The sequence below is a fragment of the Nelumbo lutea genome, chromosome 2, assembly GCF_056320005.1.
Source record: "Nelumbo lutea isolate HS-2025 chromosome 2, American lotus-T2T, whole genome shotgun sequence".
Lineage (NCBI taxonomy): Eukaryota > Viridiplantae > Streptophyta > Magnoliopsida > Proteales > Nelumbonaceae > Nelumbo > Nelumbo lutea.
In genome coordinates, this window is record NC_142685.1 from 67,090,366 (window position 1) to 67,111,872 (window position 21,507).

The window sequence follows — 21,507 nt, forward strand, 5'->3', positions numbered from 1 at the left end:
ATACATGCTCACTCCACCGAGCTTTTTTCCATGGTAATAACATCAACGGAGATCCTCTCGTAATAAACACTGTGTTTCTTGTCTAGGTTTCTGAAAGCCGTGTTGAGAGCCAGATTGTAGCGAACAATATTATCGGCGGTGAGATTGAATTCAATTAGCGATGCATTAACCACTCGGTATTTGAGCTTTGCTCCATGACGATTGCATAAAAGATAAGCAGGATTGCTGCTGTTGCAAGAATGCCTATTGAATTCCATCATCTCTTTCTTCTTCTTTCAAACCTGATTCTCTTCTCAATAGATCGATCTAAGAACCATTACGCCTCACACCGGCGGTAATAAGTAATAACACTTCAATATCTATATTATTATTGTACAAATTACATGAACACTGTATAGCAGACTGCCTCTGCCACTCACGAATAGTGATGGTAGCATGGGTTCAATTAAGCATCGGCGGCAGAGACCGTTACCTCACCGGTTGCAGCTGCTGTAGACGATGGATTCATAACTCAAGACATCTGGTTCCAAAACATGGCAGGACCGCAGAAGCATCATGCAGTGGCGCTGAGAGTTGGAGCAGATCAGTGCTTCATAAACCGTTGCCGCATCGACGCAAACCAGGAGACTTTCTATGCGCATTCCCACCACAAATTCTAGAGAGACCGTTACATCACCAGCACTGTTGATTTTGTCTTTGGTAATGCAGTCGCGGTGTTTCAAAACTGCAAACTGATTGCTTGAAAAACTGCAAAGTTATTGCTCGAAAAGCCATGACTTCCCAAAAGAACATGGTGACCGTACAAGGCTGGATCAACCCCAATCAAAATACAGGAATTGAGTGGCGATTTTGTGTTAAAGACGTATTATGGAGAGTTTAATCTACTGTGAGAAATTCCATTCTAACCAAAAACAGGGATTTTTTAAAAGGAAATGATAATAGGGGTGTTTAATCTACTGAAACAGGGTTTAGGCTTGGGGATATTAGCTTTGTTTTGACGACCGATGACCGCTGATGCGAGGAGTAATAATGGTTCTCGGAAGAAGAATAAAGAAGATGGGAAGAAGAGGAAAGAGAAAGAAGAGTCGTTGGGGAGACCGGAGAGAACTTTTCTATATTTACCATCGGAATTCTTGCCGCCACTGGTGGACCACATTTACGGACACCGGTGTATGTGACTGACCGGTGGGATGATTTTCTGGATTAGGGCTGGGACTGGGAGAAGGGGAGGAAATGAGAGGGACTGAGGGAGTTCCAATGAAATTCCTTTGAAAGAAATCCTTTAGGCCTGGTTTGTTTGTGGTGCGATTTCATTTGATGAACTAGTGTTACAGAATGCAAATGAGTTTAACACAAATTATGATTAGAATTTGCATCACTCTTATTTGCACTTTCATGCATTTTTTACCAACAAATGAAATCACAACAAACAAATGAAGCTCTAAGACTGTGTTTGAAAAAAATGCAAATAAGTGTGAATGTAAATATTTAAAGTATAAAACGATTCATATAAATTATAAAATTAAATTAATTTTGCACAGAACGCAGACTCCTTCAGCAGTTCAGCACGCCAATATCTATTGGCTGATATTTTCCTACACGCTCGTTGTCTTGATTTTTCCTATAATCCTGCTCTAGAGTTATGTAAATGACTTGTTGTCACAGGATTTCTCAGTCTGCTTGCTTAAATGTAAATTATAGGTTCCGGTTTTTTTACGAGTCATTTTCCAAATAGATGGTCGGTCCTCTAAAAGCTTAATAGAAATATAAATAATTTACATCAGTCTTTTAAATTAAGCCATAAATCAGTTGTTTTACTGAGCCTCAAGGAGATCAGCCTGTAATTCAGCCCGTAGGTAGGTAAGCATGGCCGGTCCGTCATCCATCCTGATATTAGCAAAGAAGTCAAGGAGATCAGCCGGTTTATTTGATTCCTGAAAATTATGATTGGTTGAACCATTTAAGGGAGTGTTCGAAAGTTCGGTCCATTCCACGAGATGAAGTAGATGGTTGGTGTGGTGTGGATGAGAATGGCCCACAATATTTCATGGACTGGCCCTATTTACAAGCCAATTTCTCTTCAATGGATATTTCTTGTGGATGCATTTGGTCTATACCCATTTATGCGTTTATTATTGATACGGTGCATCACTACCCTTGTGCTGTCCTATATCTTTTACCCTTAGAAAAGAGCTTCTCTCTTTTGCCACTTTGCTCCATTACCCATGATACAACTTCACCACAAGGGAAGAAGATCTCTGTTTGTTTTCTTTTTTTTTTTTTATTTTAAATGATTCAATAATTTTATAAAATAATATTTTAAAATTTTATCAATAAAAGTTAAATTTTATATTATTTTTATTACCATTTTTGTTAAAATAAACTTTTATTGGCTGAAATTATTATTATTATTTTTTCAATTTATTTTGGGGTATAAAGTGTAAGGATTATTCATTTATGATTGACTATATAAATCATCGTACAAAAGTATGTGATATGCATGGAATTTAAAGATGCAGTGTAGACTGGTCCACACCATGCCTACAGAACACCCTTGTGGGTGTGGAATAGTTTAGTTCACATATTTTGTCCACAATTTTGAACAGATGTGAAATATGGTGTGGTGTGGATTGGTCTCTGCCATAGTGGTGTGGTGTGGATTAGTCTACACTAACCAATTTCTAATCCACGTTATGAAACACCCCATAAATCACCATATTAACTCCATAATTTTAATGATAATATAATGAATTTCCCTAGGAGCTTTAATGTTACCTTTCATGACTTCAACCAACACTTTGTTGTCCCTTTTTATGATAATAATCTTTGAGATACTCAGTTGCATGCAAAGCTGGATGCTATCTAAAATAGCAATAATTTCCACTTGGATAGAAGTTCTTGTGGTTTATATTTGTTATTTCTTTGCTATGACATGGTTTTAGCCATGTGCTTGAACTGTGAAATCAAATGGGATTATAGCTGATAAAGGCAACTTTTGGGTCTTATTATCAATAAAAATAACTTTTTTAGCATAATTTCTAAAATAGAGTATTTTTTTTTTAATATCAAAAAAGGGTAAAAACACTATTCATCTCCTTCTTCAAACCACTGAACAAGTATCCCCACCTTTGGTCTTTGATCTCTATCTTTCTCTTTCCTGAGTTCGCATCTTGTGAATCCATGGCTTTACGGGGTGCATGAACCCACCTATAATAATGGGTCACATTGGCATTTTGAACCAGAAGAACAAATCATAAATGACTCTTCTTCTCATTGTTGTTCTTCGCTTCAGGGCTTTTTTTTGGAAGTGCTCTAAAAGGCATAATGGCGAACCTCTCCTTTTTTACACTTTTGGCATAGGTTCGGCATCGGTGGTGACTACCCACTTTTTGCCATGATTATTTCTGAGTATGCCAACAAGAAGACTCGTGGCACCATTGTTGCCGTCTTCACCATGCAAGGATTTAGGATCTTAGCTGGTGGAATGGTTTCAATCATCATTTGCTGCAATCAAGGCCAAGTACTCTTCTCCAACTTATGAAATTGATGTTGGTGCCTCAACTGTCTCACAAGCCGATTACATATGGCGCCTTGTTCTGATGTTTGGTGCATTACCTACTGCTCTGACTTACTACTGTCGTATGAAAATGCCCAAGACTGCTAGGTACACAGCCCTTGTCACCAAGAATGCGAAGTAGGATGCATCCGACATGTCCAAGGTCTTGCAGGTTGAGGGCATCTTCAACGCAATTGGGGTGGGTCCCCTTGCAAAGATGATGAATGCCATTGAAGAGGTCTTTAGAATTGCAAGGGCATAGACTTTCATCACTCTGTGCAGTATTGTTCCAGGATACTGGTTCACAATGGCCTTCATTAATCGAATGAGAAGGTTTGCAATTCAGTTGATGGGTTTCTTCTTCAAGACAATGTTTAACCCATTGAAATCCTATTTGCATACCAAGCTTGGGGAGTGCTTCCAAAAAAAGCCTTGAAGTGAAGAACAAAAAAGTAGAGATCTATGATTAATATTTATTAATCTTGAGAGATATTTGTTTAACGGTTTGGAGGAGGAAGTAGATAAAAGTGTTTTTGCCTTTATTTGATATATTTTAAAAAAGTTAACCTATTTTAAAAATTATATTAAAATGATTATTTTTATTGATATTAGGGCTCAAAAGTTGCCCTTATTAGCTATCCATCTATGTTGATTTATTGCTTATGACGTATGATAATAGATTGAAGGCCGTGATTTAGCCTAGGGCTAAATCCATTTTGTAGTAAAATTGACCTCTTCCAAAGTTCATCTATATGATTTAGCAAATACATTATATGTCACAATAAGGACAATGGCCCTTCTATAAGCACCATTGTATGGTATCTTTTAATTTGACTTATATTTGAACTTGTTACTATGATAGTGTAGTGGCTTGTCCTAAATTATAATAAAATCTCCAACCAAACAGTTCTAGTTTAATCATGGTATGCAATCCATATTGATATAGGAGTGTTTACAATACAAAGAATGGATTTAGCCAATTTTCAATTTGAATTCAAAATTTATTTTAAAATTGTATAGTTATAGATTATTTTAAGACAAATTTCTTAAACTACCCCTATTAGACCTGCTCATGGATGGGTAGCCTGACCCAGCCCGATCTAAGTCGGGCTTGGACAAGATTTCAGGCCCGCGGGCTCGGGCTTGTGCCTAAAATATCAGGCCTAACTTTTTTTTTTCAGGTTGGGTTTGGGCTTTCTCAAAAAAGCCCAGCCTGAGCCTGAGCCTGACTTGATAACGTATTATATTTAATAAAAGTATATTTCATATAATAAAAAGCATATATATATAATACTTTTCTTCTCTTTTTTCAAGGAATAATGAGACTTTTCATTATTTTTTATGTTTTGAGGTCTTTTAGTATAAATAAAACAACTTTTAATTGAATTAAAAAGGAAAAAAAATCTTCTTTTCCAAATTTCTAACTGGTTTCAGGTTCGGCTTCGGGCTTCAGGCTTTATATGAGGGCTGAGCTCGGACTCAAGACCTAGGACTGATGGTCGGGCCGTGCTCAGGCTTGAACATATTCTGTTAATGTAGAGGCAAATCCCGACCTGAACTTGGCCTGTGAATAGGTCTAATCCCTACTGTTTAGCTAATTGACAAATCGTACCCTTACTGTTTATATATTGTCTTAGAGTACCCTTAAGCTTTCTAACAATTGACTAGCTCTGCCCCTATTGTTAGCATCGATCTGTCACAATCCTTGCACATGTGACCCCACGTGACCTATAAATTTTTTTCAAAACCCAATATTACGCTTTTCTTTATACCTTATAAGAAGCTATGAACTTAAAATTGTGGTTGACTGCACTGAACCCAAAGTTTCGATTAACTAAACTTTGGCCTACATACACCTTTCCACCCTCTTGGAATAGGGCCAAGGTTCAGATGGGAGAAACTCTACCTCTTAGCATCCTCTGGCCAAAGGAGAAATTTCAGTGACTAAGAAGTAGTAGGCGATGATCCATCAACAAATCCATTACTTTGTGAAGTTGGGGTCAAAGGCCAACAGGGTTATGTCATTGTCTGTTATGCCAATGGTGATGTCGATTCTGGTGTTATCCAGGGCTTTAATGATAGTTGGATTGGCGCTATTTCTAATTGAGGTTGACTAGAGCAATTTTGTCATTGTCGTAGGTGGGGGAAGGTTGTCGGCAACTGAAGAGCAGGTTCAGGATGTCGTTGCCCCGTGGTCTTCATCCAAAAGCTCAAGGATGACGAACATCATGTCCTCATTTCAGAACATGTTTGAAAGGCTTCGATTTAGTGTAGTGGGAGTAGTTTTGGTCTTTAGGACCTAGATGATTTGAAGAAGCTATCAGATCAAGCAGTTCTGGTCCTCGCCAAAATCTTTGCTATGGTTGATGTGAAGAAGCTATCATCGAAGATATGAACAATTTGGAGATGCTATTAGATCAAGCTTCTTCAAACTGTAAGTAATCACCGAAAATACGGGCAATTTGAAGAAGGTGCAATGGACAAGAAAAAAGAGAAATAACGAGTAATCTGGTCTTTCAAAGAAAGAAGATATGGACGATTTGAAGAACGACAGTGAAGACAATCTGGTTTCATGGCTGGTGAAGAAAATCTACTAATCATCCTCCTCCTCTGTTTGGGAAAATTAGTAAAGTAACCCATTTCTTTTTATGGTAAAGACGATCTGGTCTTTCAAAGAAGGTAAGATTTGTTTTGGTAAGAAGATTGGATTTGAAGGGAAGGTGATCTCAAAAACCAAAGGTAGGAGTGGATAACAAAGAGAATGAGAATCACATCTATGTCACATATGGAATATTGGTGGTGTTATCTATTTTGAGGCCACTTCATGATTCTTGATCGGCGGTGAAGACAATCTGGTCTTCTTGGATGATGATGAGCAAAGAACAAGCTCGAGTTACTTTACAATGTGCACCATGGCAGAGTACCAATCACCGTTGTCCAAAGGAGGACGATGATGAGCAGTGTATTCTAGGTGACTATTTTGTTGGCGGAGAAAGACAACGGGAAAATGAGGGAGAGAGAGAGAAAAAGAATGAGAGGGAAAAATGTTGGAGGACAAATATGAGGGAAGTGGTTTGGCCGTTGTTTTGCTGTTGTCGAAGGGTTAAAGAAGATGAACAGTTCCCTGACAGGATCATTTCAAATCGATGTGGTGAGAGAGAGAGAGAGAGAGAGAGAGAGAGAGAGAGAGAGAGAATGATTTAAGGGAAAAACAACCATTTTCATCCCTTCCGTTATGATTTAACGACCATGGTAATTGTCCAAAATAGTAGGGGTATAAGAAATTTGTCCATTTTTTATTTAATTTTGTAATTAATTTTATAGGTGTATCACTCTCAAGTTGCATCATTCTCATGTTAAGGTGAAAGCTTTAGAATTTTGCTTTTCAACACCTTAAAAGGTATTGAATTTGGAGTTCTCTAGGCAAAATTTATTGGTGTAGTTTTTATTAATCAAAGGTTAAGTTTATTGGTATAGTTTAGTTAGGCATTTAACGTGTAGATTGTGCCTTAAAGATGGAATTTAGGTTTTATCAAGTCTCAAGTTGATTTGGTTATGTTTTTAAGATTTGTTGCCTCAAAAGTGGGTATAAAGAAGTAGGGTGAAGGAATCAAGAAAAATTAAGTGCTAGAAGGCATGTCGTTAAATGAACAAAGAAGTACCAACTCGTGAAATTATGAAATTATATTGAAGGAATGGGCTATGTTTCTAATACCAAGCCCAAGGGACTTGTTTGACCCCATACAAGTACTTGTAGAGGTGACAGACATGAGAGGGAAACCTCTTATCAGTAAAATCTAGGGGTTGAGCCATATAAACATGTTCATTGAGAGTACCATGCAAAAATGCATTTTGAAAGTCCTAATTTCATATAGGCCATCCACAAGAGACTACAAGAGAGAGGACATGCAACAAGGTAGGTTTGACAACTGAACTATATGTCTCTTTATAATTGACCCCTTCACCTTTGGCATACCCTTCCTCTACAAGATGTGCTTTGTAACGTTTAATGGTGCTATCTGGGTTGTGTGCATTAAATTCTTCATCCATGGCATTATGGCAATGATCATGTTTCAGAGTCTAAGAGAAACAATTGATGAGATGCAGCCAAACTAATTAAGTAGAATATGGGGCTTACGAGTTCCATGCTTTGATTTAATCTCCATGGGGTGAACATTAGTTGTGCCATTGGATATATCCTCATTTGGAGGAGAATAATGAGAGGGTGCTGCAATGGTGGCATGAGAGGAAGGCATGCTAGAATCCGCCATATCAATGGGTAGAGCAGAGGGGAAAATTAAAGGTGGGATGAGAGAGAATAAGGAGGAATTGATAGAATTAGTTCTTTGAGATGAGAATGTAGCATGGGCAAATGGAAAAGCTAACTCATTAAACATAACATGATGAGATATGAAAATTTTCCTAGTGGTAATGTCAAGGCATTAGAATACTTTGTAATTGGCTGGATAACCCACAAAGACAAGAACAATGGTAGTATCTATGGTAAAGTGACGAACAAATAATGAGGTATCAGTATCACACACATGGAAGCCATGACGAAGAATAAATGAGTTGAGTCGATGATACCATGCACGAGGAGCCTGTTTGAGGCCATACAGTGCTTTTTGAAACTTGAAAACATGATGGAGATGAGCTAGATCTATGAAGATAGGAGGCTGAGCCATGTATATAGTTTTTTGAAGATCACCATTTAAGAAAGTAGTAGTAACATCATGTTTTCATAAGGACCAACCACGTGCTAGAGCAAGATGAAGAACAACCCTATAGGTTTGATAACAGGGTTGAAGGTCTCATTATAATCAAGACCTTCGCGTTGTGTATATCGAGCCTTGTAGCACTCCACACGCCATTAGGATTATGTTTGAGGGTCCAAGTGTTGTTAGTAGTGAGGGCAACCATTTCTTCTTGCATCACAACCTGCTAATGAGGATGATGCAGGGCTTGGGTTATGGTTTTGGGTTCAATGGAGGTAGGGGCAAAGAGGAAGAGGAGGCAAGGAATAAGTGGGGCTTAAGTATCCCATCACGTGATCTAGTGATCATGGCATGGGTACGATAAGGTAGGGGGAGCTTACGAGAAGAGGAATATCAGTAGGGTGGCTGTGTTCAAGTGGGTTGGGAGATGGAGGTGGCTGGTGAGGTGTTACAGTTGTGGAAGGGAGGGAGCGAGCATCATGAAGAATATTAGATAAAGGACGAGTTCATTGTGGAGGTGAAGATGTGAAATGAGGCAAAGACTGTGAAGATGATGAGATCGATGCTGGTGTGGATAATAGCTGAGAGGGTACAGGGGGAGATGAAGGGAAGTGACAATGGTGGTTGGGGAGGTTGTGATAGTGGCAAGGGAGCTGAAATGATGGAAGGTGGTCCAATGGGCATTGATGGTAGAGTAGAGGGCTGAGGTGGCTGATTTTGTGGGGATGAACAATAAGGAAAATTGAGTTCATTGAATACCACATGGCGGGAGATGTAAACCTTACTAAAAGGTATATGGGCATCTAAGTCCCTTGGATTTGTCACAATACCTAATGGGTACACATGAGAGGCTATGATAATTAAGTTTGTGAGCATTGTAGGGCCTTATATAAGGAAAGCACTCATAGCCAAACGCACGAAGTGTTATATAGTCAGGCTTCTTGTGAAAGAGATATTCTCATGGCGTTTTATGATTCAATACCTTGGTGGGCAGCCGATTGATGAGGAAAACAGCAATGTGGAATGCATCATACCATAGAGAAGGAGGCATAAATGCTCTGGCCATGAGTGTGAGCCCAAATTCAACTATATGCCAATGTTTACGCTATGCTGAACCATTTTGTTGAGGTGTGTGCGGATAAGAGGTTCTATGAATAATACCATGTCATTCAAAGAAAGGCTTAAGTGGCTTGTACTTAGTACCCATATCAGTTTGTAGGATTTTGATTTTTTCTATTCAACATATTTTCAATTTGATTCTTAAATATTATAAATGTAGAAGCAACATCATTCTTATGAGCAAGAGGAAAAATCCAATTGAATTTACTAAAGGAATCGACAAAATTGATATAGTAATTGAAACCATGTCGAGACATCACAGGGGCTGGTCCCCATAAATCAGAGTATAGGAGTTCCAATGGTTCTACTGCCTTGAAAGTGCTAAGGAGAAAAGGTAAACGGTAACTCTTGCCTAACTGACATGTTGAGCAGAATGATAAATATTTGTTGGAAGATACAAGAAGCTTATTCTTAGATACAACTTGCTTTACTGTTCTGATTGCTAGATGCCCTAAACGCCGATACCAAGTATTCAGATATACTCTTTCATTGAAATGTGCAACATGACTGATATTGTCTTTTGGGAGATGAAGTTTGTAAAGTTCATGATCAGTGGTTCCTTCCAATAGAGTTTTCCTCGACTTCCGATCCTTCACATAGCAATTAGAGGGATGAAATTCAAAGAAAACATCATTATCAACGGTAAACCGTGCAACAGATAAGAGGTTCTTAGTGATATCCGGAACATGAAGAGTATCTTTGAGAACTAGATTCTTATTAGAACTTGGAATAGATGAAGTACCAATATGATTAATTTTCAAACCTGTGCCATTGCCAATTTTTAGTTGATCTAGACCCATGTACTCTGAGTGAAGTTTAAGATTGTGCAGATCATTGGTGACATGGTGTGTCGCTCTAGAATTAGGGTACCAGTAGAGATCAGCAAATGAGTGTTGATTCGATGGAGTTTCAGAAGCTTCAGTGTTGTAAACAAGTGCTCGTTTGGGGGTATATTTGATAGATGCATCAAACCTTTTGGGACATGTAAGAGCAGAGTGATTGGATTGTTTGCAGATTTGGCAAGGACTACCTTTGTATCTGCGATTTGGATTTGAGTTGGATTTTTGGCTCTGCTCTTTTTCAAACATTCCAAATGGAGTGTTGGAGTTGTTGGGCTGATTTCCTTTTGTATTTGTATGCCATGTTGTCTGAAACTTCAAGTTCTTGAATCTTCTTCGTTCACTCAAGTTTAAGATCATGTTGTAAAAGTAGGTTGTGCAGAATGCCATAAGAAATACCATGTGATCGGGTGAGTACTACAGTAGTAAAACTTTCATATTCAGATAGCAAACCTTTTTATAGTCTGATAAACAAAATCAGAGTCAAACAAGGGTTCTCTTGTTGTTGAGAGTGCATCAACAATATTCTTTATTTAAAATAGATAACCACTCATAGACAAGCATCCTATCTTTAGAGCATTTAACTCAAAATATAGTTGCATCATAGAAGCCTTTGATTTTGGTGCATAAGTGGTTTCTAGTAAAGACCATACCTGATGAGAAGTAGTGCATCCAGAGAATACATGTTCTGTGAGAGAGGATAGGATCCAACTCAGTAGAAGTTGGTCTTGGTACGTCAAGCTTGTAAGCTAGGTTCTCAATTTGGTCTCCTGTAGTGCTAGTGGAGGAAGTGATGAACTGAGCAGGACACTTGAGAGATCCATCAACATAACACATTAGTTGATGTCCATCAAGTATAGGGAGCATTTGAAGGCGCCACAGAAGATAATTGTGACGGTCAAGCTTAACAGAGATAAGCTGAGTCACATTGGTACAAAGGTTCACAAGTTTAGGTATGGACATAGTAGTTTGAGTAATACGGGTTTAACTGGAAGTGTTGGAGGTCAACATGGTTTTTAGTGAAGAGTATTCATGCGTTCTTTTGCTCTGATACCATGAAAGAAATTAAGAGAAAAATTCTCTGATGTATTTCATTCAATATTTTGTACAATATTTATACATGTTGTATATGTACAAATAAGAACAGAGTAACAAGATAAATAGGATAAAACAGAGATAAATACAAACAAAAGAAAGGATAAATACAAGAGATAAATGTATTCAGTTACAACAGTATAGGAGTTTGTTCTTATCTCAAATACTAGGTAACCGATTATACTAACAATCACACTCAAAGTGGATTTGCAATTTACACAAATCAGAAGTCAGGTGACGAGTAGCACTTGAATTAAGTAGCCAAGCATCAATCGGTTTTGCACTCAAGTTCAAGTAGTAAAAGTAGGATTTTATTGCTCTTAGAGTTCCACAAATTTTGTAAGGAGAGATAACAATTTCCTGCAATAGTTGGCAGAATGATTCTTACCACCATAGATCTATCATGGGTTCTTACTGTATTTGGAAGGCTTAGAAGCAACATTAGTAGAAGGAGAGATATCTATAAATGAAGAACAGTTCTAAAGTAGACGACCCTCAAAGGTGAGCAACATACCTTGTAAAGAAGAGAAGGATGATTCATTAGTACGTGTGGTGACTACCGTAACAAAGGAAATCCGTGCCCAAGCCATGTAACACATGATGAATCAATTGGGAGTTAGTGAGTGGTTCGCAATTGCTGCTAGTTGATTAGAATAAATCTTAGCTTGTTGCAAGTAATTTGTGATTGAGGATTCATTCTTGTAAAGAGCACTGAGCTCGTTTCTTCTCAAGTTAACAACACTACTTGCAGTACCTTTGGGGAAGTACAAGTGTTCTAAGGTATTCCAGACCTTGTTGTTGGTCTTACACCCAACAACTTGAGCTAATGTAGTTTCAAACAAAGAGGCAAGCAACCAACTGAAGGTAAACTGTCTTGCTTAACCCAAGAGGAGAAGCCGCATTCGAACCTTAGGCTGTGTTTGGTGTAGTGCGATTTTATTTGCACTAGTACGAATACATGGGAGTGCAAATGAAAAAAAAGATGCAATTTTTTGTTTAATTTTGTTTTGGGTTTTACTTTATTTTGCTTCATGCTTTACTTTACTCCATTTGTTGTAATCAAGCAAATTAAATAAGCTACAATTTGAAACAAAAATAGGTTAGAATTTACACAAATAATTTGCACTGCTATAAATTTGCATCAGTGCAAATTTATTTGCATTGCAACCAGACGCAGCCTTAGTCAAGAGTTTGGATCTCCTGCACTCGAAGTATGTGGGCGGGGGGGTGCATTTCCAATAACAAATGAACACGTCTTGTGTTCAGAGTGTGGACCCCACCCACATGCGTGGAGTGAAATTAAACGGTAAAACTTTTGTTAAATTAATATTTTATTTTTTATAATTTAAGAAAAAGATTTAAAGTGAAGAAGAAAGAGTGGAAACTGACTGACCCTCCACTCCAAACGATGAAACCCTCATTGAAGCTAATCTTGAAAGATTCAAGTTCGGGATGAAGAAAAAACCTGTGACTTGTTTATTTGAATCTCGCTCTTGGCCGAAGATGGAAGAAGAAAACTCAGTCTTGACTAAAACAAGAATAAAACTCAGATTTGTCTTGAATGAAACCTCCAAATCCCGCTCTTGATCTTGACTAAGGACGGAAGAAGAAAAACCAGGTTTGAAAAAATATTGAATCTCACAATTTAAAAGGTTTCACTATGAAGATTCAAGGAAGCAACTCGCAAATGAGTGATTTCGTATAGATTTTTCACCCTTGGCTGAAGCTTGGAGGTCTTCTTCTGATTGTTAATGGCTGAACCTTGAAGAAGGGTTTCATCGTTTGGAGTCCAAGGTCACTTCCCACTCCTTTTTGTTTACTTTAATTATATAAATTTTAAAAAATAAAATATTAATTTAACAGAAGTTTTACCGTTTGGTCTCATTCCATGCATATAAGTGGGGTTTATATTCTGAATAACACAAGACGTGTTCATTTGTTAATGGAATTGCGACACAAGAAAGGAGGTTATAGTTAGGTGGAAAGTTTAGTCTCGTTAGATGAAGTTGGCGAGGCCTTTAGGTTTGGGGAGTCCAGATCTCCTTCACTCGAAGAGTGTAAGTTACTTTATTAAACCGATGTAAATGTTCATTAAAGCAGAGTTTTACAGAGATTATCTATATAATATAAAATCGATGTAAAACTCCACTTTATCAGTACAATTTTCGAAATTCAAACAGTTACTTTATTAACGGTTCGGAGTAAGATCGAGCCGGAGGATTTTCATATCGCGTTTTGACAAGAAGTAGCTGAACTGGCGATTTTTATTTGTTGAAGAAGTTAAAGAATGACTAATTGCTTCATCTTTTAACCAAGGGCGCGCGGAATGGCTTATTGGGTTGATCATACGAACTCCTAAATTATAAAAAGAAAAATAAAGCAATAATTCATTCAGTTCAGCCGTCAAACGTCCTCTCCATTTGATGGATAAGAATTTAAATTTCAAATCCAACAAAAAAATAAGTGTTTTTTTTTTTGTTTTTTAATGACCAATTTAATTATATATTATCTGCTTTAATTTTCCTGTATAACTAGGGGAAGAGCCTTCAATCCATGCCCTTATGATTCTCTAACCTGATAAATTCATTAAAAAAACACATTAAAATTCGGTGGTAAAGCAAACGGATCGATTTCTTGTCCAACCTTCCAATCCTTAATTAAAATTTAAAAGTATTTGGTAAGATTTTATGAGATAGCCATATATAAATCAAGGAATTTGTTAGTTAGAACATGGGCAAGGTCTATCATGCAGTCGTGTGATATATTACTTGCAGAAAATAATAAGAATTCTGGATATAATGTTCCTTTTACATGCAACAAACACTTTAAAATATAATAGAAATAGAGATCTAATTATGCAACAAATTAAGGCTTTCTATGCAAAATGAATGCAATCTGATCTGGGTTATTTGCGACAGTGCCGCTTCATGCATGCATCAGTTCATAAGGCAAGCCCCAGCAGTGCTTCTAGTTCTATTCAAATGAAACCAAAATTTACAGTTGATCTTCTCGTGTTGATGCGTCGTGTAAAATCTTAACTTGTACCTATTCCAGATGTAGAGCTTAACAACAACTGTCAAAGTCCCTTCTTTCTCTTCCCTGTTGAACTCTTCAATTATGGAACTCTGGCCCAGTTGACCAGTTGAGATGCCATGGAGAACGGCATGGAGATCGGTGTCTGTATCGCCTTGGTAGAAAGGTCCGAAGGTTGCATTCCCCAACGTTACGCCATGATAATAAGTTTCAGCTTCGATCTGATCGTAGTAAACACTAACCCGCTTGTTAGGTTTCTCAAAAGTGATGTGGAACGTGAAATTGTAACGAAGAATGTTGTCTTTTGTAACATTGAATTCCACGAGATGGGGTTTGTGAAGATGGTATTTGACCACTCCTGTAGGGGGAAGGAATTTCCATAACAAGATCAACTCACCAAGAAAAATGAGCAAGACGCAGAAGCAAGGACGTTCAGCCATGAGAGAGCTAGAGAGGGAGAGTAAGAGTAAAGAGGCAATTTGTGATAGTGTGCAATAGGATATATAGAAAAGGAATGATTTATAGATGGACTAACTAAAAAGGGAGAATCTTAGTGGTGGTTTATTTATTAATATAGAATGATTAAATCCAAACAACTTGTTTGCTTCAAGAGATTAACAATAATACTTATTTCTGTCAAAGATTCTTTTTAATGGAGGCTTCCTTTTGAACTTCTAGGTCAATTAATGGTTATGGGGTGTTGTATTGGTGCCTTAGAATTTCAGTTACAAATTGACCTTATGCTTTGACCCGATAAATCTGATAAAGTTGAGAAAAATCTGAGGGCATGCAAAATTCCATAGTGCTCTATGGTGAAAGCTGAGTCTACCTCTGTTATAGACTCACAATCACAGTTGAGTCAATTGCATTTGGGACTCGCAAGTTATCCAAAACCATAGACAGGTAGAATCATATGACATCCGGACTTCTGTACTCATAGGACTCTGGACTGGCCTGTGGTCTGGAATCTCAAGTTGGGCCCACAGATCCTAGAATTATAGGATTCTGAGATCGGATTCAGTCCCCACAAAATCGTGCTTACACTGTATGCCCCCACAGTTAATTACAGTCACTTGCAATAGTGTATTGGGAATGTCTCCTCATGAATAAAAGCATACAAGTACGGAGATAATCTTAATACACGGTTGCAAGTGATTGGGAGGATGGTGTGAACATGGTTTTGTGAGGACTGAATCCAATCTTCAACCTGATTTGTAGTTTCTCATAACCTTGTATCTTGCATAAAATGTTATTTTGTATCTTCAGTGTCAAAAAATGAAAGTGGGTGGATGTGTGGTGCAGTATGGAAACAAATCACATTATAAGAAGATTCAAAGAAAAGAACAAAAGCCGACTAAACAAGAAGAATAACTCTTCACTGAATAATTAAGAGAAAATCAACATCAAAACTGTCATAGCTTTGTCCTATCTAGCTTTTATATAGACTTACACCCTTATGACTCCTACAAGAAAGTTTTATAATCTATAAAAACACTCCATAACAGAGTCCTACTAAAACTCATCAAAGAGAAAGTTCTAATTGATCAAAAAAATCGGAAATCACAACCTAATGCTAACTTGGTAATTTTGAACTAGAATAGAAGTCCTACACTGACACTAACTTGGTAATTCTAAGCTAAGATAGAAGTTTTGGGCTAGCGCTACTCGATAATTGATTACTTGGTTGGATCAGTAACATCATCCAAGCTTTTTGTGTGTCTTGGAGTGGTTCCAACTTGCATAGAACTTATTGGCCTTCTCCTGTACTACATCATCCTCCCCGAGTTGGAGAGAATCAGTCCTCATATTTAAATCATCATTTGAATGATCGCCAACATATGGTACCAAGTGTTTGACATTGAAGACATCATGGGTATGTATATGGTTGGGTAGCTTTAGTTTGTAAGCATTCTCATTGATGACTTCAACCATCTTGCATGGTCCAACTTTCCTTAGTGTCAGCTTTCCACGTTGCCTAACCAATAGATGATCCTCTGTTAAAATGACCCAAAAATAGTCTCCCACATCAAATACTTCTTTCCTCATTTTCCCATCAACATAATGTTTGTACTTAGCATTGGCTACCTCTAGCTTGTTACGGACTTCTTTCTAGAGGTTCTTAAGCTTCTGCATCATATTATCAGCCTTGTCATGAATTGGGCATGGCCAAATACTAGCAGCAAGATCAATGATGCTACAGGTATTGGCCCCATATACTATCTCAAATGGGTTGTATCTCGTGCTCCTATTTTTGGAACTAATGTAGGCGAATTTGGCTTATGTTAATAAAAGATGCCACTGTTGCTCATGGCTACCTACCTACAAGGGTTCTCAAACGATTTCCCAAACTCCTATTGACTACTTCTGTTTGGCCATCGTTTAGGGATGATATGAACTACATAATCGTAATGGGGTATCCATGAGCCTCTAAAGACTTCTTCAAAAGTGTGATATGAACTTGGAGTCTCTATCTGAAGTTATCGAAGATAGTAAGCCATGGAATTTGATAATCTCCTTGAAGAATAAACTAGCAATAAGTGAGGCATCCATTGTCTTCTTACATGACATGAAGTGAATCATTTTTTAAAAATGATCTATGATTACCATTATAGAATCTACTTATCGCTGGTTACATGGCAACCCGAGAACAAAATCCATGGATATATCTACTCAAGGTCCTTTAGAAACATGGCATATGTGACAACATTCTACAAACCTCGTGATGTCTCTCATCATCTTGGGCTAATAGTAACTTGTTGAAACGAGTTAAATTATTTTGTCTTACCCAAAATGTCCTTCATTGTAAAGCTCTTTGACAATTTTCAGCCGCCATGAATAATCAGGTATACATAGGTGGGTTCCCTTGAATAGGAAGCCATCATATACCACAAATTCTATCCTACCACCTACTTGCACATCCTCCATGATACTAGAAAAATAAAGGTTAGTGAAATAATTCACGGAAAGTATCAAACCTCGGTACCTGTGCTCGGAACATGGATAGCATGGCTCTCCTTCAGTTGAGTGCATCTACAACTTGATTGTGCACATCCGACTTGTGTTTCAGCATAAACGAATATTCTTAGAAGTATGCTACGCATTTAGCATGCTTTGCATTCAATTTAGCATGGATAGCATGAGTATATGATGAATTCTTTAGAGATGAGATAATGGCACCAACATTGGAGCGCTTGTACTACAACATAAAATTCTACATCATAAGTTTAGTAGTTGAGGCGTGATCCATTTAATTTCTCACTGTAATAGGCTATGGGCCAACCACCTTGGCTGAGAACAACATTGATTCTAACCTTAAAGGTTCACAATCAACATCAAAGGGTTGCTCGAAGTTGGGAAGGGCTAGCACAGGTGCAGTTGTCAATCGTGCCTTAATCTCAATGAAGGCCCTTTCGGCTTCAATGGTGAACACAAAATTGGTATTGGTCTTCATACAATCTGTGTATGGTGCCATAACAGTGCTGAAGTTGCTAATGAATCGTCGGTAAAAGCTTACAAGACCATAGGAATTTTGTGTTTTAGTATTTGGGAGTGAGCCACTCAACAATGGCACAAACCTTCTCTAGATCCATAGAAACTCCTTCCCTTGAGATGGCGTACACAACAAATAAGACTTAATCTATGGCAATGATACACTTCTTCATAGTTGCATAAAGTTACTTCCTGCGCAAAGTAATAAGTATATCTTGAAGATGCAACAAATGAAAGTTCATATTAGTATTAAATATGAAGATATCATCAAAGTATACCACAACACATTGACCAATAAAAGGTTTGAGAACCTGGTTCATGAACCTCATGAATGTAAATATTATATTCAGTGTGGGCTCTAAGGAAAATTGGTAACGGCGGTACGACAAAAAATCAGGATGTTCATATGAGTTTTCAGAGTTTTCTAGATTGGTCAAATATTCATTGCATAAAGTGCTTTTGTTTTCCATAAAAGATAGCAAAAAAGGCATGTACTAAGCACGGGTAAATAGGAAGGTAAGGAAACAACTTTAAATAATTCTTTATTGAATAATTGGGAGATTAAAAATGAAGGAAAAAGTTCATATAATTTTCAATTAAAAATCGAACTTAAGCAATTTTCACTAATTCTGTGCTACCTCATTCTTTGGGATAAATAACTCAATTATTCATAATTGTTACCAATAAAGTTGGAGATGGTTCAATAATAATACCATGCAACATTTTTTTACAATTAAAAAAAAAAACAAAAAGCATAAATGGTTATTAATTATCGGCCAATTCAAGATGATAAAACTTGTCGGTCTAATATGGTTTCAGGATTCAACCCAGTGATACTTTTGGCAACATCAATTGAATCAACATTTACTGCAGCAAAAGGTTAATATAGGATTAGGTGTACCACAAAGTGGAAAGTGTTATTAAACAACTGAACGTTAAGCTACCAAATTAAAAGCCACCATGTAGCATACAACACAAACTATAGAAGGCTTTTAGACCAAATTACATAGAACCAAATCTACTTGAAGATGAACCCAATAAACAACCTAACAAATATGCAATATCCATTTTAACTAGAGATCTAAAATGGGTCATACCGTGTTTTCCTTCTCTATGATATTTCGGGGCTTGGCCCGAGCCCATATGGGCCCGTGACATGTAGGCTGGGCTGGTCCATGGGCCAAGCTGAGCCATCGACTAGGCCAAAGCTATGAAAGACTTATTTAAAAAAAATGAAAAAAACATGAAATTTTTATCTTATATGAATTTTGATACATACAATTGTTTATATATACAATAATTCAATAAAATAATATCATAAAATTAAAAACAATTGTTTATTTTATTAAAATATTATATACTATATATAATATATCATATAGTATTTATATTATACATAAATACATAATATAGTGTATATAGATAGGCCCAACACTGCCCGCATGACCGTGTTGTGCCTAGCATGGCCCACGTGCCATCGTGCCAAGCTAGTCCAAATTTGTGCTGGGTCGTGGGTGGTACAATCCAATTTACACCTCTAATTTTACTTGATTAGTAAATCATCTAAATAGTATACACAATCTCCAAGAAATACTTTGTGTAGGATGGATAAGGCGTTGTTAGGAAATGGTCTCTTTGAAACACAGAGAGGCCTGTGAATAGGGAATGAGTTTTCTGGATCAAGGATTGAAAATGGGGGAATTGGAGAATGAGTGTACTCGGGAGTGCTAGGTGACAAATGCCAAGGATTGGATGATGAATTTCGATATGAGGAGGATTTCTATTTATGGGAGAGACCTCGAGATCTTAAAAGGTAGGAGATAAGAGTATTTGCACCGTATCGGAAAAGGGGATATTGGATTCACTGTCAATTATTAAGTGCGCTACTAGGATTTCACCATGTGTTTCATGAGGATATTTTTGAAGATCAGTTTTCCTTGTCTCCAGAATCCCTCATTACTCACGTGTGCTACTTTCTTTTATGCACTTTATAAAATCCTAGTTAATTTAAACCAACAACTGTTGAGAAAAATCCAAAATAAATATATTAGCAACTTATTATTATTTAACTAAATAAGCATATAAATGATCTACTTAAGTTACTTAAATAGGTCAAATTAGAGGGGCGGTTGGTCAAGCTACAGGGGTGGCTTATATAATTTACATTAAGTAGATTGTCTTCATTTATATCAAAGTTTTGTTTAGAAAAATTATTAGTTAATTACGACTAATTAGGAATAGCAATAGACAGGTTTCTAGTGGAGACCATATTCTCTCATCCTTGTCCCCGACCTTTATCGAGGAGAAAAATGAACTTCCATCAACAATTTTCAATGGATGAAGGGTTTTTCATCAAGGAGTTCAAATCCTCAAAATTTCTTTTTTTTTTAATTAAAAGCTTGCTTTAGGATAAAAGATTTACTTATAAGAAAGAAAAAAATCATTAATATAAATTGATTTAACACTTAACTAACATAAAAATAACCAATATGACATGAAAAATTTGATATTTATCCAATATTTATAATGGCATGTTGTCATTACATAGAACTGTTTTCAAATTTTGATATTCCAAGGTTGGCTTGGGGTGGGGACTTCACTCCCCATCTCAGATGAAGTCATCCCAATTAACATTTTTTTTATTATTTTGTATTTCTTTTTGTTAATTTTGAACGACTTTACATTTAATTATAAAATAAACAATTGTTGTTGTATTAATAAAATTTAAAAAATAATTTTAGAACTTTAAAAAATTAAATTTGATCAAATTTAAATGGGTCTTAAATTATTGATATTTAATTCTAAATTAGCAATTGTACATGGATTTAACAAATTTAATATACATTAATAATTAAATTTGATAGTTACAAATGATTATAAATTAACTATTAATAATTTATAATATTTAATTATAAATTAAATTTTATAAAGTTATTAATTATTATTTTATTTTTAAATGGACTTAAAAAATTAATTCTAAAATCAATAATTGTTGATTTATTAATAAAATTTAAAAATAATTATAAGGCAATTTTAGTCTGTTCAAATCTAATTTAAATAATTGACAATCTAAGATAATTAATTAACTAACTTATGGGATTTACTTATTAATCTAACTTTATTATAAATTAGTACAATATCTATGTTAAGAAAATCTCTAATTTAATTAATTTACGTTAACTCGTTAGTTGGTTGACCATGAAAGTTAAGTGAAATTGTTTTAAACGAAATCTAATTTAAGTTATTGGGCTAACCCTCGTCACTGAATTAAAATCATTAAATTTTATGCTCAACAAACAAATTTGAGTTATTGAGTTGAGCCTCGTCATTAAATTATTGGGCCTAACAAACAAATGGAAGTTATTGGATCATACATGACCCGTTTAGGGCCACCTTGACCCGGAAAAGAACAAGTCAATCGCTCAACAGAGCGACAACAACAGCAGCATAGCAGAGCTCGTTGGGTGGCTAAAATAGGCTGGTTTTCCCCCATTTGATGATATTTTTAGTGCAATCGAAACACAAAGGAAGAAGAAATAATAATATTAATTGACTTAAAAAATAATATCATGGGTTTCCCCCATGATAATATATACATGGGTCGCTGATCACAGCCGGTAAGAGGAGTTGAGTAGTGGAGTGCATCTCCTCCCCCTCTCTC

At 36.5% G+C, this 21,507-nt stretch overlaps 1 protein-coding gene across 1 annotated transcript; it reads right to left on the reverse strand.

Moving 5' to 3' along the window:
• Positions 1-14,260: 14,260 nt before the first annotated feature.
• LOC148871325 (NDR1/HIN1-like protein 10) lies at positions 14,261-14,797 on the reverse strand. Its single transcript, XM_088970025.1, has one exon. The coding sequence runs from the start codon at positions 14,795-14,797 to the stop codon at positions 14,261-14,263; it is 537 nt and encodes a 178-aa protein (XP_088826151.1).
• Between the last annotated feature and the right edge of the window lie 6,710 nt (positions 14,798-21,507).